Source organism: Boleophthalmus pectinirostris, unplaced genomic scaffold (genome assembly GCF_026225935.1).
Source record: "Boleophthalmus pectinirostris isolate CB_2022bp ecotype Guang Dong unplaced genomic scaffold, ASM2622593v1 HiC_scaffold_22, whole genome shotgun sequence".
Classification (NCBI taxonomy): Eukaryota; Metazoa; Chordata; class Actinopteri; order Gobiiformes; family Gobiidae; genus Boleophthalmus; species Boleophthalmus pectinirostris.
In genome coordinates this window covers 5,507,169-5,533,553 of record NW_026571190.1, presented here as the reverse complement: position 1 = coordinate 5,533,553, position 26,385 = coordinate 5,507,169, and the positions used below count along the sequence as shown (strand labels likewise).

The window sequence follows — 26,385 nt, the reverse complement described above, 5'->3', positions numbered from 1 at the left end:
CTGTATCTGTCTTTTATTGTTGTAACTATGAGGACCCCTCAAAAACGAGATGGAGAAACATTTCAAGGGGCTCATCCTCCAAACAAATACATTCAAAATTCTAATCTGTAGTAGTAGTATAGTTGTAGTGCTACCATTTGTAGTAAAAGTTGCGATTCTAAACAACGGCGAGAGATAGTAGTTGTGTGGGCAGCTTGGGACAATACACCGGGACTTACAAAAAGACGAGTAGTAGTAGTAGTAGTAGTAGTAGTAGTAGTAGTAGTAAAACTTTTTTTCTGCACTTTGTGGTAAATTGTGAATTACTTGGCAGATTTTGTGGTGTGGTTCACGTTATTACAGGGGAATTATTTCTTTTAATCTTTCTGTCTGTGTCTTCTGTTTGCCTATAGATCGGTCTATCTTGTTCTTGAAAATACAGCCATAAATGTAATGATTATTATTTTATATCATGATGATGATGATGATTGATGATTATTATTATTATTATTTGTATATAGTAATAAAGTAAATGTGTCCCACTGTAAAAAAAAAAAACACTTGGTCATTTGTCTCCCTCTGGTGGTTTGTGATGGTATTGCTTATGTGTAATTTGATGACAGTACAGACAGTTAAAGGGGAGACATTGCAAATTGATATTGATATTGTGATGATAAAATAGTAATAATAATGCACACACACTAAAAAGAGCATAGGCCTCTAGTTGCAATGCTTTTTAATCAAATGTAAAGTCATCCATGAAGTTTGGCTTCATCTACAACTACTCATGAAAACTGATGACAAAAGAAGATCTGATTTCATCTTTTGGACACTGTGATGTCCCATGTTCACACTGAGCACATGGGAGCTGTTGGTAGAATTGATCTCAGTTTGATGTATCAGATTCTTCTCTCTCACAGACGAAGGGCAGACGCATGGCACAGACACGATCAGTCCAGCATTTTGCTTCTATAGGAGACAAGACACAGGGAATAAGTCGCTGCATTTGCAATAGACACCTTCTATTCTCCATGGAATTGTTTTATTTGGAAATGTCTAAGACGAGGTCACCAACACGGTGCTCGTGGGCACCAGGTCACCCACATGGACGACATGAGTCACCTCCAAAATAACACAACTCATTAGTGAGCTGCATCTAAAATTACATTTTATTCTGCTGCAATTCTTTTTTAATCACCCTTGCATTTATATAGATTTAAAAATGATAATATATTTAAAATATGTTCAGTATACATGAAGTTTAGATGAGTGAGCTGTTTTCTTTCGTGCTTACTGTTCATGTAAATGAGCCATGTGGTTTTAAGTTTTGTTTCTGTAAAACATAAACAAATACGCACAAAGTTGCATTAAACACATTATAATCTCAAACGGGCTGATGTGGCTCTGTAGTGGTTATGGTTTATATGTTGTAAAATTGAGTTTATTTATGCAGAAGATTTTAATACAAAATTTGCTGTACCAAGATGTACCACACTTGATGTACCAAGTGTTTTGCCTGAGGACAGTATGAACTAGTACAAGAGAAGTTTGAACTGCCAACCTTCAGGTTAGTGGGTACTTACGTTTCGCAGCACATGATTTCTTTTGACTTTTGGGGGAAGGTTTTCTAGGACACCAGTTTGTGTATCCCAAAGCGTCACTGTTGACCCAAAACCAGGAGCCGTACTAAAACATCACACAAGAGTTTGAGACAAAAGTGAAAAGATCTTTGTGAACTTCACAGCTGTGTATTCAAAATGTGGTAGGCTTTGAAAATTGTTGTTATTGCACCTGGGCGTAATAGACATATGGCTGACCTTATTTATCCCCACACTGTGACTAATGTGGGCAAAGTGCATGATAAGTACACAAATACACACACTCAGCATAACGCTGCTGTTTTAATGTTCAACCATTCTCTCCAAAAGTCTGGACATGCCACTGCCACAGATCTAAGAGGTTCTTATCTTACTGCTGAGTAACTTGTCCAGCACTGTGTCGTACCTGCTGGGCAGCAGACAGGCCAATCCAGATGTTCAATCCATTGGTTATACGAGCCACATATTGCTCCTCTGCCTTATTGTTGAAGACCACAAGATGTGCTCTCATTCCTAGACAATGGCTCTGAAAGAGGCAGGACAAAGAAACCATCATCAAATGAAGTCCAGTAGTTTTGGTATTATTAAAGTGAATCTTCCATGATTACCTGAGCATTAGACCAACTCTTTTGATCTTTTTCAAAAAAATAAGCATTCCCTTCGAATATGTACCAAGAATCATCAGCTGAAAACAGGAAAGTGAACAACATGAACGTCTGGAATGAATGAAGCGGCAACAGGCAACTCCTCACACTGATTTATATGGTGTAAACATAGACTGTATAAATAAGTGGACTACGGGAGTGTAACATCACCTACAGCTCAGCTCCAGTCAAATGAAGCTCACTGAAGTTGGCAGTTATGGAGTGAATTTGGAGCTGAGTTCCATATTAGGAATAGGAATTCATCTATGGATGAAATAGTGAAATAAAAACACCTGGATCCTGCAAAGTGAGTTCATACAAACATTTTAAGACCAAAACAAGGAGCCAGTGTCAATGGAGTCGGAAGTGTGTCCATGCTCACTTCCTATTTGGAACGCTAGTATGATAGCTATGTCCATTTATGTACAGTGTATGGGTGCAAATATTGGTTTAAATTAGACCTGTGGGCCACATCTTTGGCCCGTTTTAACCTTGCCCCTGCAATGTTTGATAATAATGATAGCATAAGTATAGATCAGGGCTCTCCAACCTGTAGCTCAGGAGCTACCAGTAGCTCTCTATCTCCTTCCAAGTAGCTCCAAGGGATTTCTGAATGATACGTTTTATGATGAATAACTCAATACAGTTTAATTACATGACTATTACCACTGTTGCATAACTCTGTGCACTAATAAATGAACAATGGTTCATGTTGTGTAGGCGTCTAACTGTACCCCATCTAACACTTGCCCTCTTTCTTAAATCAGTTTCTTGCAACCACTAAAATTAGAACCTTTCTGGTGGAAAAAGGTTGGAGACCCCTGGTACAGATACATCAGTCTGTATTTGACTGGAATATGCTCATAGGCATTTGTTACACCAGTGATTGCTCTGATGCTGCCCTCGAACATTTGCCTGAATTCGAACCCTTTAGGAAAAAAAGCAGCCAGTCCTGGTTTGAAAGTAAATACACAAACAGGATACTCACTTGTTGAAGTCGGCTCAGGGGGACCTGCAGGTCCAACTAAAACACATGAATGAATGAACATCCCTTATACAGACACATAATTCTGAGTTTTAAAGTCATAATTGCAAGTTTAAAACTTAAAAAAATAAATATATATATGACTTTAAAACTCCTAATGATCACTTTAAAATGAGTAATAATGACTTCCTATGAGGCTTTTATTTTTGTATTTGCTGGTGGAAATGGGCTTCCACACATGCCTCATGTGAAAGCTCCAGAAAATCAACTGTATTTCTGCATTGAAACTGGCAACATAAATGAGAAAGTACTAGTAGTAGTAGTAGTAGGATTGAAAGTACAAGTTACATAATCAGAGTACAAATGATGAGTAACTGTATTCAGTTACAGTTAGTGTTTCAGTGAGTGGTAATTGGATTACAGTTACTTTGTTGAAATAAATGGATGATTACAAGGCGGTATTTTCTTGTTTTCACTTAAAAAAAAAAAAAAAAAAATGTATTTATTAATTTTTTTTGGTAATTCCACTCATTGCCGGACACTAAACCAGGTCTAAACCCAGGTCTAAACTAGATCTAAACCAGGACTAAAACAGGCTTTAACAGGACTAAATCATGCTGTGTGGACCATGTCTCCTCCTCTTCTATCAATAATATTTTAAATATGGTTAAGTCTGGGCTTTTTATTTTCTTTTACCAGACAAAACATTTTATGTTACGATTTCCTCGTCTTTGCTTTTCTACAGCAAATCAAGTAATCTAAAGTAATCAGATTACATTACTCACTTTAAGTAATTTAATGGATTATGTTATGAACTACATTTTGGGCTATGTAATCTGTAATCTGTAGGGGGATACATTTTAAAAGTCACCTTCCCAACACTGCAGCAGTGTTGTGCAAGTTCACACTTTTCATGAACTAGTTCAACGTTCAGTTCACACTTGTTCAAAGTGAATAGTTCACGTTCATAGTTCACAATTTTAATTTTGAACTAGTTCAAAGTTCAGTTCATTTTATATTTAGATGAGATCTGTAAATGAAAGGCTGCATTTATTTTTCAAACTGACTTCTAGTTTACAACAACTTTACAAGATACACTGTTGGACAAATGACTTTAAAACTGTAATGTGTTATTTATGACTTGTTACTGTCATTTCAAAGTCATTTGTTACATTGCAATATTACTGTATTTAAAATGTAAAACATTACATGACTATTGCAGCACTTTTAATTTACTCTCACCAAAAGAACTGTTAAGATGCTGAACTTTTGCGCCGTATATGGACTGATCCAGGACTGAACCAGGACTAAAACAGAACTGAACCAGGTCCAAACCAGGACTAAACCAGAACTGAACCAGGTCTAAACCAGGACTAAACCAGGACTAAACCAGGTCTAAACCAGGTCTAAACCAGGACTAAACCAGGAATAAACCAGAACTGAACCAGGACTGAACCAGGTCTAAACCAGAACTGAACCAGGACTAAACCAGGACTAAACCAGGACCAAACCAGGACCAAACCAGGACTAATCCTGGACTAGAACTTGGAATCTAGGACCTCCCCTGAGAGAACCCGAGTGCGATCGGGCGTCAGCTGCGTTTATCTCGGTGGAGCGCGGACTTCTGCGTCGGTCCTTTCGCTCAGGATCACGGTCTACGCAGGCGCACCTCCGGTGTTTCACCGCTGCTGATATCGCGGTGATTTTAGCAAATTTGTATGAAGAAAAACGAAAAACCCACCATTTCAGTCCAGGTTAAAAAAGCATTGTGACGCGCGTTACTGACACATGTACCAAGTAAAATAATACGCGCGCGGAGCAGCACGTCCTGTGCGTGTAGATTTCAGAAAATAGGATCCATCCTATTTTTTGATGCTCTACACGAGCGTAGGCGCGTATCCCCGTCAAAATGCACAGAGAGCATGTATCTATTGTTGTATTTGTGCATTTACCATCAGCACATTGTGCTCCCTGGGCAGTTGTGTATCATGTGAAAGAGCCCAGATCCACATACACTGTTCATTAGTGCTTTGAAATTTACTTTTGAAATCCTTGCGTTTGCCGTGGTCAGCCTGTACAGAAGGTAAATACAAGCAGCTAAACGCGCCCAGTCAAGTTTGATTGACCCGTACGTTCCGCTAAAGCTGCCGGTGGAGTCGCCTTCGCGTTGACACGCGGCTGTGGTTTCGCGAGGTGAAGTGCGAGCAGATCGTCACTCGTCAGGTGAAAACAAATTCCGACGTTTAACTGAACCCCAACAGTGACGTACGTCGTTCATCACACATAATTTGAACAAATTCACGTTCAAGTTCTTGATTTACAAAAGTGTTGCGTTCAGTTCAAAGTTCACTGAAAAATGAACATGTTCAATGAACGCGTTCTTTTGAACTCGTTCATGCACAACACTGCACTGCAGATACATCAGTCTGTATTTGACTGGAATATGCTCATAGGCATTTGTTACACCAGTGATTGCTCTGATGCTGCCCTCAACCAGGAATTCATTAGAATGTAACTCTTGGGACAAACAGCCAGCCCTGTTCTAAACATAAATATGGAAATGGAATACTCACCTGGACCCCGCCTCAGCTTGGGATCATCTACAAAGTCCAAATCAAACACAGGATTAATAATGGTAGTAGTAGAAGTATAATGTAGTGAATGTAGTGTAGTTGTAGTAGTACCATTAGCAATAAGTCTTGCAATTCTAAACAACGAGGTATAGTAGTTGTGTGGGTCCACTAATAAATGGACAATGGTTATAATGTGTAGGCGTCTAACTGTACCCCATCTAAAACGTGCCCTCTTCAATCTATTTCTTGCGATCACTAAAATTAGAACCTTTCTGGTGGAAAAAGGTTGGAGACCCCTGGTACAGATACATCAGTCTGTATTTGACTGGAATATGCTCATAGGCATTTGTTACACCAGTGATTGCTCTGATGCTGCCCTCGAACATTTGCCTGAATTTGAACCCTTTAGGAAAAAAAGCAGCCAGTCCTGGTTTGAAAGTAAATACACAAACAGGATACTCACTTGTTGAAGTCGAATCAGGCCACCAGACAGGTGCAAGTCCAGCTAAAACACATGAATGAATGAACATCCCTTATACAGACACATAATTCTGAGTTTTAAAGTCATAATTGCAAGTTTAAAACTTAAAAAAATAAATATATATATGACTTTAAAACTCCTAATGATCACTTTAAAATGAGTAATAATGACTTCCTATGAGGCTTTTATTTTTGTATTTGCTGGTGGAAATGGGCTTCCACACATGCCTCATGTGAAAGCTCCACAAAATCAACTGTATTTCTGCATTGAAACTGGCAACATAAATGAGAAAGTACTAGTACTAGTAGTAGTAGTAGGATTGAAAGTACAAGTTACATAATCAGAGTACAAATGATGAGTAACTGTATTCAGTTACAGTTAGTGTTTCAGTGAGTGGTAATTGGATTACAGTTACTTTGTTGAAATAAATGGATGATTACAAGGCGGTATTTTCTTGTTTTCACTTAAAAAAAAAAAAAAAAAAATGTATTTATTAATTTTTTTTGGTAATTCCACTCATTGCCGGACACTAAACCAGGACTAAACCCAGGTCTAAACTAGATCTAAAACAGGTCTAAAACCAGGTCTAAACCAGGTCTAAACCAGGTCTAAAACAGGCTTTAACAGGACTAAATCATGCTGTGTGGACCATGTCTCCTCCTCTTCTATCAATAATATTTTAAATATGGTTAAGTCTGGGCTTTTTATTTTCTTTTACCAGACAAAACATTTTATGTTACAATATCCTCGTCTTTGCTTTTCTACAGCAAATCAAGTAATCCAAAGTATTCAGATTACATTACTCACTTTAAGTAATTTAATGGATTATGTTATGAACTACATTTTGGGCTATGTAATCTGTAATCTGTAGGGAGATACATTTTAAAAGTCACCTTCCCAACACTGCAGATACATCAGTCTGTATTTGACTGGAATATGCTCATAGGCATTTGTTACACCAGTGATTGCTCTGATGCTGCCCTCAACCAGGAATTCATTAGAATGTAACTCTTGGGACAAACAGCCAGCCCTGTTCTAAACATAAATATGGAAATGGAATACTCACGTAGACCCCGCCTCAGCTTGGGATCATCTACAAAGTCCAAATCAAACACAGGATTAATAATGGTAGTAGTAGAAGTATAATGTAGTGAATGTAGTGTAGTTGTTGTAGTACCATTAGCAATAAGTCTTGCAATTCTAAACAACGAGGTATAGTAGTTGTGTGGGTCCACTAATAAATGGACAATGGTTATAATGTGTAGGCGTCTAACTCTACCCCATCTAAAACGTGCCCTCTTCAATCTAATTCTTGCGATCACTAAAATTAGTAGCTCTCCAGCATTTCTGTTTTGTCAAAGCAGTGGAAAAAGGTTGGAGACCCCTGGTACAGATACACAGTGTTGGGGAGTAACAGATTACATGTACCGGAGTTACATAATCAGAGTACAAATGATGAGTAACTGTATTCAGTTACAGTTAGTGTTTCAGTGAGTGGTAATTGGATTACAGTAACTTTGTTGAAATAAATGGATGATTACAAGGCAGTATTTTCCTGTTTTCACTTTTTTTTTTTTTTTTTTTTTTAATTTATAAAAAAAAAATTTGTGGTAATTCCACTCATTGCCAGACACTAAACCAGGACTAAATCAGAATTGAACAAGGACTAAAACCAGGTCTAAACTAGATCTAAACCAGGTCTAAAACAGGACTAAACCCAGGTCTAAACTAGATCTAAAACAGGTCTAAACCAGGTCTAAAACAGGCTTTAACAGGACTAAATCATGCTGTGTGGACCATGTCTCCTCCTCTTCTATCAATAATATTTTTAATATGGTTAAGTCTGGGCTTTTTATTTTCTTTTACCAGACAAAACATTTTATGTTACAATATCCTCGTCTTTGCTTTTCTACAGCAAATCAAGTAATCCAAAGTATTCAGATTACATTACTCACTTTAAGTAATTTAATGGATTATGTTATGAACTACATTTTGGGCTATGTAATCTGTAATCTGTAGGGGGATACATTTTAAAAGTCACCTTCCCAACACTGCAGATACATCAGTCTGTATTTGACTGGAATATGCTCATAGGCATTTGTTACACCAGTGATTGCTCTGATGCTGCCCTCAACCAGGAATTCATTAGAATGTAACTCTTGGGACAAACAGCCAGCCCTGTTCTAAACATAAATATGGAAATGGAATACTCACCTGGACCCCGCCTCAGCTTGGGATCATCTACAAAGTCCAAATCAAACACATGAATGAATGAACATGAATGAATGATGAGTGAACAGTTCAGTAACACACTCACCTCTGGTGTGGGCCAGTGCACCGCCGAAGAGAACCAGCACAATCAGCAACTTCATGATGAAAATGATACTCTTGTTCAAAAAGAAACAAAAAGTGATTCAGGTTCAGATTAAAGTGGCAGTTGAAGGACAGATCTGCTTGGGTGACTCTGTGTCTCAGTCTGACTCCTCAGGCTGAACATCTCCTGCCTTTATACTCGTCCATGGCCATGAAATGTTGTTGACGGGATTCCGAGGAAAACATGTGACTTAGATGGAAGTGTTTAACTAACTTTCAATCAATGGTGCCAATGTTAGTCATGCCAGCTCTGGGCAGGTGGCACCGCTGAGGTTAGACTGTGGGGCACTGTAACTAAATATCTGGTTCTAGACAAACTATGTAAAAGGGAACATACTACACCATTTTCTCATCTATGTTATAATGTTTCCTCATCATAAACAGACCTGGAGTTATGTTTAACACATAAACCTGCATATGTCGACTGTTGTGTGCTACTGTGTTTTTAAGTCCATACACCTTCACTGGAATCATTTGGAATTGCCAATCTTTACTGAACTAAAGGGAAAAGGTAGTTAACGTGAAAACTACCAATTCATGACATCACACGGTGAACAGAGCCTTTGAGTTTTGAAGATATAGACAGACTAATAATAAAGGATTACTCAAATGTAGAGCCCGACTGATATATTGGTTGGCTGATATTATTGGTCGATATGAGCACCTGGAAGCTTGCTGATATGAGCCGATATTTCATGTGCACATGTTGTACATCGTTATAAAGCTTAGACACACTCACATTATGTTCATTTAATCCAATTTACAGACAGATAAATGTCCAAATATGTGGCTCCACATCAGTATTTATCTGCGGAGTCATTTGTCTGTGTGTGTCCGTACTGTCCCTGAACACACGTCACACACGTCACTCACTCACAATAAATGTTGCCTAAATAAACCCAATTTTAAAATCCACGAGAGCCAAACCTAAGTTTTTTTAAGCAATTTAAGATTTATTGTGAATTTTTACATCACTAAATATATCGGCGATTATATCGACTATCGGCAGCTCCAACTCCCATTTTATCGGTGTCATATCAGCCACAACAAAATCCATATCGGTCGGGCTCTACTCAAAAGTGTGTGAGTGAAACACAACACAGGTCCAGAGTTGTTTTTGAGGAGGTAACACATGGCTAAAAGCATCCTGTCTTTTCGTTTGCTTTTATTTTATGATGTTTTTCCACAAACTTCCACCTAACTTGTGTAAAACTATGATAAATACTGACCACACGTACTATCCCACCAAAAATGATCTGTTTTATGCACTCAAAGTGGAAATCTGGACTTGATGCAAAGGGATACCCTTCACCTGAATTTAAGTTGAACTTGTGAGAGAGGGGGTGGGGATGTATTTGCGTCATGGAGCACACTCAAATCATCTGAATATTTTCAGACCTGGACTTTACGCCAAACTTTAACTCTACACTTGTTTTAGCCTCATTGAAACTGTTTGACTCCTCTGTGCACCAGAAGATATTAGAGACGTTCTATTGACAATCTCAACTGAACAAAAGGTCAAACTAAATATTTTTGAAAAAGGCAAAAAATGTATTGTAGATTAGAGCAGTTTGTTTGAGGTCAACAACATCTATTAACTTTAAAAAGAGACACACTGTGCTATATACTTATAATCTATGACACATGTGGATCATTATGTTATAATTTGCATATTTTAAATCACAATGATCAGTTTAAACAGCTGAATAAAAGAAACAAGTGCGTTGACTTCCACATTAGAAAACTGCAGTGCCCAATAGGAGCTGATGTCATAAACTTCATCACAACCTCGGATGAAGAGCTGCAGACGTGGACACTGCAGAATCACCAGTTAAGAAAATCACATTGTTAGTACATCACAGTGGGCGTGTACATTTGTGATGAAAACTGAAGTTGATCCGCAGTTTGGCATTTTGAAAAGAAGTGGTCAAAGATTGTTCAAACATGCACAAATCAATCCAAATACAACTTCAGAAAGTCACAATGAGAAAAATGAGAAACCACTGTAACATGGTTAAATGCTCTGAAAAAATGATTTTGCACAATAGGTCTGTCTTAAAACTACCACGTCATGACATCACAAGGTGGAACAGAGAATTCTGAGCGTTGGAGATGCAGACAGAGCACATTTCATTCACACATGTTTCTACTGAAACGTGTGTGAATGAAACAAGGTTACATCATAACATCTCTAAACACGTCCTGTATTTTTAGTGGCTACTTTTCTGTTTTTCCACAAACTTCCACTGGAGTAAAACTATGATAAATATTGACTAATATAAATATTGACCTCACGTACTATCCCAGCAAACCAAGTCAGAATTAGAAAAACATGAAAACCTGTTTTATGCACTTTAACTGGAAATGGGAAGAGATGCCCAACATGCCACAAACCTGAATTTAACTTGAACTTGAGCTTGTCAGAGGAGGGAGATGAGTCATGTTGTAACATAATCCATTAAATTACTTAAGGTGAGTAATGTAATCTGAATACTTTGGATTACTTGATTTGCTGTAGAGAAGCAAAGACGAGGAAATCGTAACATAAGATGTTTTGTCTGATAAAAGAAAATTAAAAGCCCAGACTTTATTTAACCAAATTAAAAATATTATTGATAGAAGACGAGGAGACACGTCCACACAGCAGGATTTAGTCCTGTTACATCCTGTTTTAGTCCTGGTTTAGTTCTAGTTTAGACCTGGTTTAGTTCTAGTTTAGACCTGGTTTAGTTCTAGTTTAGACCTGGTTTAGTTCCAGTTTAGACCTGGTTTAGTTCTAGTTTAGACCTGGTTTAGTTCTAGTTTAGACCTGGTTTAGTTCTAGTTTAGACCTGGTTTAGTTCTAGTTTAGACCTGGTTTAGTTCTAGTTTAGACCTGGTTTAGTTCTAGTTTAGACCTGGGGATACAGCCCCAAATGTGAAAACAGTAAAATACCGCCATTTAATCCATTTATTTCAACAAAGTAACTGTAATCCAATTACCACTCACTGAAACAGTAACTGTAACTGAATACAGTTACTCATAATTTGTACTCTGATTACGTAACTCCGGTACATGTAATCTGTTACTCCCCAACACTGGAGCTAGATATGTCCATTTAAAATGTTACAGGCTTTTTACACTAAATGAGGCAAAAAAAAAAAAAAAAAAAAAAGTGACAGAAGACGTTCTAAAGGAAACACTTTTGAGGGAATGAACACAAGGGACAGTTGGATTGTGTGAAATGAACTGTTTGTTTTTTCCTGTGTCCACAGAAAGAAAAGTTAGTTATGGACATTTGAGACGCTGCAGACTCTTTACATCATGTGTGGCAGAAGATCTTTCAGAGGTAATACTCCAAGACTTTCAAGAGGAAATGGAGTGAATGAATCATTTTATCACCAACCTAAACACCAGAAAGGAGTAAGAACGAGGCCTTTCCTGTTGTGTTCACCTGTTTTCCCCTGGACACTGTGATGCTGCAGGACACAGACGAGGGACACTTTGGCTCTTCCTCTCCTCAAACTGTCCTGACACAGATCTGCTGACCAGTCCTCCTGTTGAACTGCTCTGAGACCTTTGATTGTGTCATGTAGTTAGTCCATTACATACAGTAGCCTGGTGCGAGTTAACTGGTGAGATAAGGACAGAAACAAATGCAAAGTTTTAAGGATGTTTATTGATAATTGATTGAGGTGGTTTTACATTGAAGTGACCTGTAAAGAAAACGAAATAAGTAGTGACGTGTCGTCCGTGTCGAGGCTTCGAAGTGAAGGCTGTATCAAGTGGTGAAGTTTCTTGAGTGCACCACGTGTGCAAATCAAACATTGAATTTATAATATTTGTTTGAACATTGTTTAATGTTTAAAGGTAATAATCTGTGTCCTAAATAATGGGAAACAGATGTATACTTTTAGGGACATTGCTTTGCAGAAAAGGCTTTGGAGATAACCCAGGCTGGTGTTATCTAAACAAGACTTGGTGGTGATTTACAGAATGAGGTTGTCACTTCCTCCAAAGAAGAAATGCAAAGACGCTTCAAGGATGATTCAAGGTGTTAACAGCTCAACATATCATTTGCATTTGGGTCCAGTCAAGTGGTAACGGAGGGAAACAGGGGCAGATTTTTTTACATTCAAATGTCTCTTATTCAGAAACTAGAGGGACTATTGAAATAAGTAAAGTATCAGAATGTAGGAAAGAGTTACACTCCAACAGGGTCAAGTTAAACCTGTGATATTCTTTCAAGTTGTTGACAAAAAATTTAAAAACTCATGTCGGTAACAGAGGGAATGAAATATGCAGCACTTTTTGGGCAATAAATACAAACAGTGATAACTCTTGGTTCTCACTTACATATCCTTAACAAACTGGTTTGAATATTTGTGTTAAGGTTTGGCAAGAGGGACCCCAAAGCAGAGCCGGGACTCAATCAAGTTTTAACAGTTTATTTTACAAACGGAAGGCAGGCTGAGGAGGCAGGGAGCTGGCTGGCTTCTCCAGAGGCAACAGCAGACAACCACGGAGACACCTGGGTGAAAACAGGAGCAGGTAAGTCCAAGACAAACAGCAAACAAAACGGGTACATATCCAAGAGCCTGACAGATGCTACCAAACAGGACAGAATTATCTGGCAAAGTGGTGGTGAGAAGACCAGGGCTAAATACAGAGGCTGTTGAAGGAATTGATTGCAGGTGTGTCTCATCTGCTCTGGAAGAAGCCACGCCCCCTGCCACACTCAAGCTCTGCAACGAAAAGGGAGGGGGAGAGAACAAAAAAACAAATCCTAACAATGTGCTTCATATAGTTTTCTACCATATGGTACAAGATTAGGCTGAAAAACCTCTTACTTTTTGACTCATGAGATTTTTTATTAAGAAAGGTCATGGTAACGGAGGGAAAATTGTGCAAGCAAGTAGAAGGTGCATGATTTTGCATAATTTGTCATCTTTTTTCTTCCGAATACTTTAATATTACCCAAAATGAAAAGTAAAATTCTTTTCTATAAAATCTGCCAGTTCTTCCAAGCAAATTTTTTATCATTTTAAATACTCTTTTTTTTTTTTTTTTTAAATCCTGTACCTTCATCAACAGCTCAAAGTTCGAATAACACTAGAAATGATGAAATACATACATTTATTTACATGATTTTCAGGTCTTTGAAATTTGGGAAATAATTTTTGTTCCATGTTTCATACATGGTCTGTTTAAAACATATGGAACTTTAGAACCAAAAATGGTACAGAAAAAAGGTCAACAGTTTCATAAACTAGAGTACATATGTATCTGTTCAATACAGTTTTATATCAGATGCATTAACTTGAATTTTTGGCCTTGCTGTTTACTTCTTCTTGACCGGGCCCATATTCACACTGCTGTTTTATATTTCTGGGTTGAGGGAAACACAGGCGTTCAGACCACCTGATGTACTGTAAGTCCTGTGTCGCTGTAGGCTGTCAGGGGCAGTGATTTGACCCAGAGCTCTGTATTAGAATTGTATTGAATAGGGAATACATTTTTTTGTGCTTTAAATTGATTGAGTCTAGTCATTTTTGATAGAACATCCAGGGATCTGGGTTCGATCCCCAGGTCGCCCGGGCCTTTCTGTGTGGAGTCTGTCTGGATGGGTTTCCTCCGGGCGCTCCAGTTTCCCCTATCAACCCAAAACATGCTCCAGGAGTCCAGAACAGTTGATAGTCAAGGTCAGTTAAATACAGTCAATTCAATCACTGTGTCCTTAGGCAAGACACTTCACCCACATTGCCTCATATGAAAGTGGTGTGTGTGAGTGATGGTGGTGGTCGGAGGGACCGATGGCGCCGATTGGCATGGCAGCCACGCTTCTGTGAGTGTGCCCCAGGACAGCTGTGGCTACAATAGTATCTTACCATCACCAGGGTCTGGAGTGAATGAATAATGCTGAAAATGCTGTGTAAAGTGTCTTTGGGGACAGAAAATGTCTGTGAAAAATGCTATATAAATAAAGACTTACTTACTTCTGCCTAACAGAAGCGTGTGTCGAGTAATCCAGGAAGTCTTTGGTGAAGCGCGTATCGAGGCTCGTATCGGTGACGTATGTGGTGTCGTTCAAAGCCTCGTGAACCGCCCGTACCACGTGACTGGGTCAGGAAGTAGTTTGTGGATTTGGTGCGTGATTCGAAACATAAGGGCCAAAGAAATGCAGTGGATTTCCCCTCACAATTTGTGGTTTTGAGTTATTGCAAGTTTGGTACATTCTATTTGAGATTTTTTTTTTTTTTTTTTTTTTTGTGATGGAGCAGCAAGTGGCTTTACTGTGGAGAAATTGATATTTTTAAATAAAAATGAATAAAATGACCCTATTTTGCCGTCCTTATTGTGGCATAAGCACAGACATAAAGTAGTAACACAAGCACATTACATCCTGATCTCCAATTTGTTCCTACTTTTCCTTTTAACCCGACCGTTATATGATGAACACAGACTCTATGTTAACACAGTCACACTTTATGTTGATATCACAAACATTCAAACACTGAATCATTAATTTGTTCAGTATAAATCTTTCCATTCCATTTCCACTTGATGGTGCAGTGGAGCAAATGAAGCACCTCGAAACATCGTCTCAAGAGTCAAAAAAATGGATGGAACGCTTCAGTGCTTCATGGGGCTTCATCTCGCCATCACTAGAAATAAGTAAATAAAATAAGTGCATTTCATTTAAGTAATTGTGGTTGAAATGAATTGTACTTACCTTCTTGTGTTGTCTGCCTCAGGTTAAAGAGTCTTAAGAAGGTTCCGGGGCAGGCAACCATTTTATTAGGAGGAGGGGACCACAGATATTTTAACTTTTCTACTTAGTATTTTAAAATTAACAATAAAACACTGCTATTTTAATAAAGATATATTTTGTACTTAGATTTAATTGAATATTTGGAGTTTTGTTTGGTTTTTGATATGATTAATTTTTTAAAGATTGAATGGAAATGATCTGAACTTACCTGCATTTCAAAATGAGCTCAGCCAATTAAAGGAGGTGGGCTATAAAAGGAACCAGCCTCACCTTTGTCTAAAGAAAGGTGCTGTGTGTGAGCACAGGTATTGCCATGCCTATTTTTAACTTTTGTAATTTTTGTAAATATTTTTTCAATTTTCTTCTTGATTGTGGAAATAAATGCACTTTGGGCACTGCACTAAAATCGGCTCAACTCAACTCTGTTCCTCTTCGACTGCTAAGGCTGCTATCCGGGCTTTTACAGACCCAAAGGCCAAAAGTCAGAGATGAATGAAGTTGAAGAGTCAGAATTTATAGAGTCAAAGTGTTATGAACAGTGTTGGGAAGGTGACTTTTAAAATGTATCCCCCTACAGATTACAGATTACATAGCCCAAAATGTAGTTTGTAAAGTAATCTGAATACTTTGGATTACTTGATATTGTCATGCTTTTTAAAATGACATGAATGTAACGACCACATCCTGAAAATTCATGTTTGTTCTTCAAATTGTCTGTTGAGCCCAAGTCTCCATGAATAAACAACTGTTTACTGTAGAGAAGCAAAGACCAGGAAATCTTAACATGATAATGTTTTATCTGCTTAAAGACAATAAAAAACCCAGTCTTTCCTTAACCACATAAAAAATATTACTGATAGAGAAATGGAGAAATGATTTATTTATACGAGGTCACTGCTGCTTTAAATTATGTCCACCCTACTGTTAAGTGTCATATTGTTAGTGTTGGGGAGTAACAGATTACATGTACCAGAGTTACGTAATCAGAGTACAAATGATGAGTAACTGTATTCAGTTACAGTTACTGTTTCAGTGAGTGGTAATTGGATTACAGTTACTTTGTTGAAATAAATGGATTACACGGTGGTATTTTCCTGTTTTTACATTTTGGGCTATATACCTTTTTTTTTTTTTTTTTTTTTACGTAATTCCACTCATTGTCAGACACTAAACCAGGTCTAAACCAGGTCTAAACCAGGTCTAAACCAGGACTAAACCAGGTCTAAACCAGGACTAAAACCAGGTCTAAAACAAGATTTAACAGGACTAAATCATGCTGCGGGGACATGTCTCCTCCTCTTCTATCAATAATATTTTTAATATGGTTAAGTAAAGTCTGGGCTTTTTATTTTCTTTTATCAGACAAAACATCTTATGTTACCATATCCTAGTCTTTGCTTCTCTACAGCAAATCAAGTAATCCAAAGTATTCAGATTACGTTACTCACTTTAAGTAATTTAATGGATTATGTTACAAACCACATTTTGGGGTATGTAATCTGTAATCTGCAGGGGAATACATTTTAAAAGTCACCTTCCCAACACTGCATATTGTTTATTAAAAACAAAAACAAAAATCACTTTCAGTACAAACATAAAGGCGCCAGCTCAGTAAAAATCAGTAATATTTGATGTTTTTTACTCAAAATGATGCAGAATCAGATTATTAACAACGACGATTATTAACAACCTCGTCCATTGTGTGACTGATGCTGCCAACGTGAACATGACGTTTACGTAGCTCTTATTGTTCGTGTTCTGTCTCGGTTTCCGGCAATGAGTGGAATTACTGCCATGTAATCCATTTATTTCAACAAAGTAACTGTAATCCAATTACCACAGTAAGTGAATACAGTTACTCATAATCTGTAATCATGTAATCTGTTACTCCCCAACACTGGTTATGAAGTGTTACTATTGATTACGGTGAAAGATTTGAACATGTTTTAGGTTAAATGTGATTATGTAGAAGTTTAAGTAAGAGACACTTTCTCTCCATTTAATCATTATGTATATATTCTGCATAAGTGCGGAGTAGAGTATCCATTAGTGCTTTACAGTTGAAGTCAATGAAAGTTCTATTTTAATCAATAGTTCAAAAATGATGATGTAAAGACACAGCCAACGGATCTGCTAAAACTGTTCTCTACTGCTAAATCTGTTGTCAGCAAATTTTTTATAAATGTATCAGAACCTCCACATTCAGGATAATCATGTCTTTGTCTTTTTATTGCAATCACAGAACATTCCACATAATCTACATGCAGTGGTGACATAAACATAAAACACACTTGACTTTTATTACATGAAGCAGATTTTAGGAAAGAACTGAATAGAGGCTTTGCACCGTCACGTGGCCCCTATAGCAACGGTAACTACGCCGCCATGACACCGGGCACACTATGTCATTGACTTCAGCAGCATCGGAGAAACATGGACAGGGTTTGTTGTGTATTTGGTTGTTCTAGATGCTCTGAAATGGATAAAATGATTCGTTTCTTCACTGTTCCTCTGGAAATGACTCATCAGGATCAAACAAGGGAATTATCGAAAAAAAAGACACGGATTATGGCTAGCAAAAATAAACCGCGAAGAGATTTCCACAAAAATTTCATTAATTTATCCAGGAAAACCCGCACTAGTTTACGATTTAACGAACCCACACTGGGCTCCTGTGATCAACATGACGCACGAGTCGAAGAGTCTGTGAGCCGAACCTCGAAAGAATCGGTCATAAAAAGATCCTCGCGAACATTAGAAAGATCCGCTCGCAAAAAGTGATTAATTCTAGAAGACATAGTTGTGGTTAAGCAAGACAATAAAGAAAACATGGGTCCTACGATGAGTGACATGTTTATATGTGCGCTGGAAGATCCAGTTTCTACTGCCACTCACACTGCAAATGTTTTCTTTTTACATTTTAGTTCAGTAAATGTGCTTCTCTCATTAAATAAGCTATGAAACTATTTAAATAGCAAATACCTTGATGAAACTTCGAGTGTCTTGATGGGACCATTGGAAATCTCTTCGTGGTTTATGTTCTCTAGCCATAATTCCCATTTTTTTCCCGATAATTCCCTTGTTTGATCCTGATGAGCCATTTCCAGAGGAACAGTGAAGAAACTAATCGTTTTATCCCTTTCAGAGCGTCTAGAACAGGGATGGGCAAACTACGGCCCTTTAAACCTTTTAATCCGGCCCGCCGAACTTGAATAAATAATAATAATAAACCTTGTTAATGTTTTATTTTTCCTGCATTTCCGGCGTTTCCCAGTAGACGGCGCACTATATATACATTGAGGTGCGGCGGCTTCTGTTGGCCGCAATGCTTTATGGGAAAGTATTCACAGGAGTCATTTTCAGGCGGCGTATTCGGACCATGAATGAGGTAGAAGTGTTAAAGACATAAGACTGCACTAAGTCTACAATTTATGTGTACAAATTAAATCTTGGCGCTGCTCTATATCATATTTGGTAACATGTTTTACAAAGTAAGTGCACTGCAACTACTCTGTGTGACGGTGGTCTATGCACCACGTATCACTTCCACTAATGTGGCGCGGTCAGAGGTGTAAACACCTGTTATATTTGCTAAGAAAAGGGCGGTATGAGCCATTGTCAAGCCCAACATATTCCAAAATGGCCGCCCATTCAAATTAATGTGCTGAGGTCAATGGCGCATGATCCCAGATTAGTCTAGCATGGTACTTCCGGCGGCTGTGGGCCGACCGAGCATGCGCACTAGTGCTCTTTTCTCCCGCGGGTACACGCACGGTGCGCGGGCTCGTGTGTCATGTGATCGCTTTGACCAATCAGAGCGAGAGGAGCTAAAGCGGAGCAGAGCGTAGCCGAAGCTAACGAATTTAAACTGTTTTTTTTAAGACAACTGAAGGATTTTGAGCTGAGAAAGTTTATGATCTAAAAATAGGTAAAAATCGCCAACAAATCCGATATTTTTGAAAGCTGTAAATGACCTGTCAGACGAACACGAGCAGTTTGTGATTACATTGCCTCTATGAGAAAAAGTCTTGTCTCGGCCCATGGGATTTTTTCTGCTGAAGTTCCAGTGAGTGACACTACGTCAACTGGAGGCAGTTACAAGCAGCAATACTGTATCCAGTTATTTAGTGCCCGGTGACCTTATGCAGCCATTCAAACTGACCCACAGAACTTGACCAAATTATAATAAATAAACCGTACTGCTGTTTTATCTTTCTTGCATTTCCGGCGTTTCCCGGTAGATGGCGCACTATATATACATTGAGGTGCGGCGGCTTCTGTTGGCCGCAATGCTTTATGGGAAAGAATTGACAGGAGTCATTTCGGGCGGTGTATTCGGAACCATGAATGAGGTAAAAGTGTTCAAGACATAACACTGCACTGTTTCCGCTTTAAATCTTTTAAAAACAAAGTTATAAAATTCATACTCACTGTATTAGAAAGTCTTGAAGGTGTGTTTAAACTGCGCGTTAGAATGGTTAATGACATAGACATAGTGTCCTGAGCACTTAGACTCTGAGTGCTCGGGACACATGTTTGTCTTTGGTGTGCAGTGGGGCAGACCTCATTTCACTTTTCATGAATTCTGGAACTTACATGTCTAAAACTTGCAGTGCGTTGTGCAGAATACGTCCTACATGAGAGTAAATACGAGTGCAATGGAGCCGGGTTCTGAACACGTCATGTCCCGTCTTCTGTCCGGCCCTTCAGTCAAATTTTAGAACCCTATGTGGCCCCCATGCCAAAAAGTTTGCCCACCCCTGGTCTAGAACAACCAAATACACAACAAAACCTGCCCATGTTTCTCCGATGCTGCTGAAGTCAATGACATAGTGTTGCCCGGTGTCATGGCGGCGTAGGTACTGTTGCTATACGGGTCACGTGAACGGTGCAAAGCCTCTATAGAAAGTAAAATCCCCCAACAGAAAATCAAAATAAAATCCAACATCATTACCTAACAATGAAAGTGCATCATTTACATTACAGGTGGTGGATTTTAAATTTGAGATGAACACAAAATAACCTAAAAAAAATACTTGATTGCTGAATAAAACTATTGGATTATGATTAAAATGTATTCACATATTTCCAACACCTTTCCAAATGTCCAAATGTCTCAGAGTAACATACTGCTTTTTCTCTGCATTTAAAGGTCTGCATTATTCTTTTTGCATGTAGAAATTTCTACTAAAACTTGAATTTTCAGAGTTAAAAGGTTCTTACCACATCTCAAACTAATTTACATTTTAATTTTTATACAAGGAGTCAAAACTTCACACTTTACACAAAACACTTGAGAAATATATATATATAAATATATAAGTGATTGGTACATTATAAATCAAAGAATTGTAGTTACATAAATGGTTAACTCATAGGCATAGAATATCACACAAGTATTTAGCAAATATGGGATAATAAAATTATTCTGACATAGAGTTTTGTATAATTTCATATGGAGAATGGAACCTCATTAGTATTATTAATTACATGGGTGGGGGTGGGCTATATTAATCTGTTTCATTGATTAAATAAGTAAAAAATGCACAAAATATGATGTTTATGAAATCTCTTTGCCACTCAGATGTGGAAAGTGCAGTGCCATAACTGCAGTTCATCCTTTTAAAATGTTTGATCAATGATGTAAGCAGCTCTGGAGGAGCATCTTCTTATAATCTTATTTAACTGCCTATTCTCTATGCTCTGCTTGTACCGGTTCCTCAACCTCTTCAGGGAACCACTTCATCCATTTTTCCTTCCATTCATCAAACGAAAACGTTCGGAGTTCTTTGAGCAGCTGAGGGCTTATTTTATAGGTGTGGTTTGGGTCATACTCAGTATTTTGGGGCCTGCTCTCGTCCCATTTATAATGTTGGGTGAAATACACTTGGTGGATCTGACAGCTTGTTTCGTTTACACAAAGGATAATGCGAGCTCTGTTCATAATGGGGTCTGTGTCATTACTCGTATGATTACCCATAGTGCAGTAAGTGCAACCTTCAGGGACGGGGTCCAGCAAATTTTCTTCGTTATTGTAAGGATGGGAACCAAAATGTTGTTCTGGGTAATAAGTTTCATCCGGATTGACATTGTCATCATTGTCGATATTAACTGAGTACGCAAGTGCTTGGAGCAGACCGAAGCCATGTTTAGGAAAAGGATTTTCTCTATAATCATAATTGTTTTTCAGATCATCGATGGAGTTGAGCTCTGGAAACTCCCTCGCACCAGAAAGACAGCTCAGTGTTGTGACACGGATGTTGATCTCTCTGCTTGCCTTCATTGTTCTGTTCACAAATCAAAACAGAAAAAAAGTCATTTAAAAAGTACCAGCCTCCAGTGAAAAGCTCCAACTGAACACTCCTAATGAGTGCTCTCTATTCTGTAAGAACTGAAGCTTTAACTGTTCTCAGCACATGACAAAACTATAGAGCTCCTGCAGTTGTTGTCAAGCAATCCCAGAATGCACCTCCAAACCCCACACTGGCAGTGTTAGTGAGTGAGAATTCTCATACAAACTAACAGCATGGGCCATAATGAACAAAGTTTATCAGTGTTTCAGAGATTGTGGATTATCGTTGCATCGGGATGAACACACTATCAAAGACAGGAGAAAGCCTGAGTCTTTTACTGGATTTACAAAGCTCCAGATTGACAGAAAAAGTACATTTCTGCAGCTAGGGTCAATTGAACTGGACATTAATAAAGCTATAAATGTATTTTTACATCAGTATTATTTTCTTTATCTGGTTTAATTTGAATGACTAAATGGATAATATAATAATTATGCAACAGACGCTTTACAGAGCATTAATCATTCCCTCCACACCCAGGTGATGAGCTACTATTGTAGCCACAGCTGCCCTGGAAGCGAGGCTGCCAATCTGCGCCATCGGCCCCTCCAACCACCACCAACACTCACGCACACACCACTTTCTTACTAGGCAATGTGGGTGAAGTGTCTTGCCTAAGGACACAATAACTGTCACCCCAGTGTGGCTCCTGATTTTCCCAGTGTCTCCATCCAAGTACTAACCAGGCCCAACCTCTGAGCTTCTGAGATCTGACAGGATCAGTAAGTTTGTGTATTGTCGATTAGCCTTAAAATAGTCTCTTAATGAGACAGAGAGGAAACTGAGGAGAAACGATACCAAATGCTTTTTGCTTAACACTTTGTTAATATATTAAACATGAATTAATTAGACATGTGGAATATAGAAAATAAAATCACAAACTAAAATTAAATCAATAGTTTTTGTGTATTTATTACATTTTTTATTATTTATTACATATTTATTATTATTTTTGCTGTTTTATCAATTTCACATCAAATTGTCATTAGACCATTTTTGATGATATAAGATGAAAAGTAAACCAGATGTCCAGAGATCACAGAGTTAAGGCAAAATCTACAAGTTCTATTTAAAATCTCAATTGTACCAGAGTCTAACCTGCACGGCACACATACACTACCAGTCAAAAGTTTAGATTTTACTCCTTTCCACAGTTTATCTCCACACACAAGACGTCAAATATATGAAGCAAGATTGAATAAATCAGTCACACAGTTGTTATCAGTAAATGCTCTATTTGATTTGAACAGGTTTACCTCATATCTGCCCACATAGTTAGGTCGTGTTTATGCTATTTAAAATCCAAATCTTACACAGTTCCTTTAATAAAATACAAATTTCTCAGAGATCTTGTACATGTTAGAATAGCTTCAGGTGACAGTCTGTAAACATGAAGAGGCGCTCACCGTCAGAAGTGAAGATGTTGTTTGGAGACAGATGTTCAGACTGCAGCAGATTCCACACAGACAGGAGCCACTCGAGGAAGTCCAGGTCCTCAATGTGCAGGAGAGTACAGTCTGTGAAGCTGTCACTGACACCTTTATAAGGCCCAACAAGTGACTGTGGATAGAGGAGGAGACTTGGAGGAAAGATTTCTATTTACCAAGTGTTACTTATGTACATAGGCTCATAATACTAGAGAGTTTAAACAGTAGTAACGTCCGGTTTTCCCCAGATATGTCAGTTTTTCACATCCCTGTCCTGGCAGTCTGTTTTGGGTTTTTTTTAATAAAATGATGGAAATGTCTGAGTTTTCATTACCTTTCATTGGTCCATTAAACTGACCGGCAGTAGGGCACTGTGCACACTTGTGGTGGGGCATGTGATGTAATCCCTGGGCGCCTTCAGTGTGGAGGCTCTTTGTTCACTCAGAAGGAGTGAGCAGTTAGCCTGCAACATGCCAAAGCAGAAATACACATTTAACGATAACTTGCAAAAGAAATTTCCCCCTGTATGTCCTGGTCGGGACATGTGGGGGGTCATGTGCACAGTGTGTAAAGCGGGCACATATGTTTGGGTGTCCAGTGGGGTGCAAGGGACCTCAAAGCTCAACGGGACACGGAAAAACATAAAAAAGCTTTGCAAGGTGAGAGTAGCTCAGTGTCGATGACTAAGTTCTTAGTGAGACCCAGAAAATCCGAGGATGCTGTGAATGCAGCGGAGGGTGCATTGTCATTTCACACTGTCAAACACCACCACAGTTACAGGTCCATGGATTGCAGTAGTGCACTGCTAAAAAGAACAGCCCCTGATTCTGACACCATCAAAAAGTATAGTTGTGCCCACACTAAGACCGACGCTATTGTGAATGGTGTTTTGGCACCCCTCTCTGTTGAAGTCGCACATGAAGCACTGAAGGAAATCCAGTACTGTGGTATTAGTACAGAGGGGAGTAACCACAGAACAGTGAAAATATCCACGATCATAATCCAGTACTTTAATTGGAAAAAGGGTGCTGTGCAAACAAAATTAATTGAGGTGAAAGGCACACCTAATGAAACAGCAAACACCATTGCAAATTGTCTCACTGACACACTGACAAAAAACAGTTTGTCCTAAAAATGCATTGCATTTACTGGAGCCAACTGTAACACAAATTTTGGTGGAATGCGACGTGATGAAGGGGGAAACAATGTGTTTGCAAATATGAAGAACAAAACTGAAATTGGCATGGGTTGCCCAGCTAACAATTGAACAACTGTGTTCATCATGGGGCCGATGCAATAGGGAATGGGTACAGAAGTGCATTCTGGGGCAGAAACAATGTGTGCCGCCATGACAGGATGCACAAAGAAAGCTTGTGGGGAGAACTGAGAAAACATGTGAGTAACACACTGGTGGAAAAGAACGCCAAGCCCTGTACTGGAGCGAACTCCTGCCGGACGCTACCTGAAAAAAAAAAACAGTTTGATTGTGTTTCTACACAGGAAAACAATAAAACAATATTCTGTTGACTATTTTCTTGCCCTTCCCTTTGATGCTGACTGTGAGAATAAATGTATATATATGCTATTAATGTTATCAAAGCTGAACAAATGTTATGCTCAACAGTGTTGTTGTTAGGAGTTTCTGCTGTAAAAGAGGAACTGCCTAAATGTTGAAGTGAGATTCAGTGTGGGTGGAGGGGACTGTGGTGTCTTGTGGTTGAACACGTGGCGTCTTGTGGAGCAGCGTGCAGCCGGAAGTAACGCTGTACAAATGTTAAGCATAGTATACACTTATGACCCATATGATTGTACATATCATGTAACTGTGTAACTATGGGTGTGACGAATGAATAAAAAGCTGACACCAAGAGAGAGACAGAGAGAGGGGCTACAAGCAGGAACACGATTAGATCGGTGGAGTCCTCCTTCCTTTCCCCCTTGCAAGTGACAATATTAATTCAACTGTTTGTGTCTTGTGTATTTTGTTGACTGATTTTGATTAAATACTGAATGTTAACTCACAACATACACAGGTCAGACAATTATTTACTAGAACTGGTAGACTATTATTTGGACTAATAGAGCCGGTGAGTTGGACTCACCGAGGGGGTAATAAGTTGACCCATTGAATAGACCATAGGTAGGACCTATGTAGATGTCTAACTAATAAACAAACTTATAGAACTCACGTACAAAAGTGCACATAGTGAGTGGGACTCACAAGGGAAGGTAATGTCTGGACTGTGTGAAAGAGTGAATGCATGTGTGATTGGGGAAGACCTTGTCAAAGCAGCAGAGGAGGCTGAAACCTGAAGGTGTTAACGTAAACCTCCTGTCTGTTGACGTAGACTTAGATACTTCTCATTAAGGCCTAAGTGGGAAAGAACCAGAGTCTAAAACCTTCTACATTTCCGGGAAGTAACCCCAAGTACGTGACCAGACTGATCCTACTGGGTCAGCCTAGAACCTTGCCTCGTAGGAAATGTACTAGGGTTCGTGAGAGTCATTCTCTGAACATTCTGACCGCAATAACATAATAACATGGGAAACTGTTGTTGTAAGCAGGATAAAATCCAATACGACCCAAGATTCGAAGGAGATGCAAATGGGTCCAATCGGTGGATCTGAATTTGACCAAATATTTTAAAAAGTGGGAAAAGGCTGCGCACGCCATGGAGAGGCAGTTGGAGCTTTCAGTGGCTTGTGAAAGTGGTTCGTGTAAGTACCAGAGTTGTTTCTTTTTCAATGTCTCTCTTAGAACTTGTGCGGGCGATTTTCCAATAAAAAATGTTCACACTGTATATTCACCTTCATTATTGTTTTCACTATTGGCATGCCATACATCGTTTGAAAGCTTAATTTATCAATAAAACAACCATATCATTCATTTTATGCCGTACAACGAGCCCAAAACACGATAACTTAAAAATTCACATCATAATCAAAGAATGAGATACGCGTTTCTTACATTTGAGCCGGTTCTGTCGGTCCAAAACGCGTTCAATCTATGAAAAGTTGTACTCAATAAGTCCGTAATAATTCACAGAAAAAAAATATCAAGTTGTTTTTTCCATAAAATAATTCCTTGTTGCCTTTCCGAGCCTTCTTCCTCTCTGATTTCCGTTTCTCTTGGCGCTCTTTTCCTCACACTCTTAGCTTCAAAATGAGACCCTCCCCGCTGTTGTCGGTGCCGTGGTTTAGCTGGGACAAGTCACTGAAG

At 38.6% G+C, this 26,385-nt stretch overlaps 1 protein-coding gene and 1 long non-coding RNA gene across 3 annotated transcripts; both read right to left on the bottom strand.

Moving 5' to 3' along the window:
• Positions 1 to 623: 623 nt before the first annotated feature.
• Positions 624 to 3,217, bottom strand: LOC110153545 (perlucin-like). Its single transcript, XM_020917451.2, has 5 exons — positions 3,210 to 3,217; positions 2,186 to 2,262; positions 1,984 to 2,103; positions 1,563 to 1,665; positions 624 to 948 (listed from the first exon to the last, which is right to left on the bottom strand). Exons 3-5 carry the CDS (start codon positions 2,086 to 2,088, stop codon positions 866 to 868), a joined length of 291 nt encoding a protein of 96 aa, XP_020773110.2. The 5' UTR covers positions 2,089 to 2,103; positions 2,186 to 2,262; positions 3,210 to 3,217; the 3' UTR covers positions 624 to 865.
• Positions 3,218 to 17,593: 14,376 nt separating this feature from the next.
• On the bottom strand, positions 17,594 to 26,385 carry LOC129410331 (uncharacterized). 2 transcript variants are annotated; one of them, XR_008632831.1, is made up of 4 exons: positions 26,134 to 26,385; positions 23,500 to 23,628; positions 23,145 to 23,317; positions 17,594 to 21,672 (listed from the first exon to the last, which is right to left on the bottom strand). It is a non-coding gene; the product is annotated as an uncharacterized LOC129410331 (long non-coding RNA). The 2 variants fall into 2 exon arrangements; XR_008632830.1 differs by having other exon boundaries at positions 23,145 to 23,298; positions 26,134 to 26,384.

Bases quoted from the DNA above. Each gene is read 5' to 3' on its own strand.
- LOC110153545 (XM_020917451.2), bottom strand. From the start codon at position 2,088: ATGAGAGCACATCTTGTGGTCTTCAACAATAAGGCAGAGGAGCAATAT. The intron at 1,666-1,983 runs GTACGACACAGT...GTGATGTTTTAG, and splicing joins GCCTGTCTGCTGCCCAGCAG to TACGGCTCCTGGTTTTGGGT. The intron at 949-1,562 runs GTAAGTACCCAC...TGTCTCCTATAG, and splicing joins GAAATCATGTGCTGCGAAAC to AAGCAAAATGCTGGACTGAT.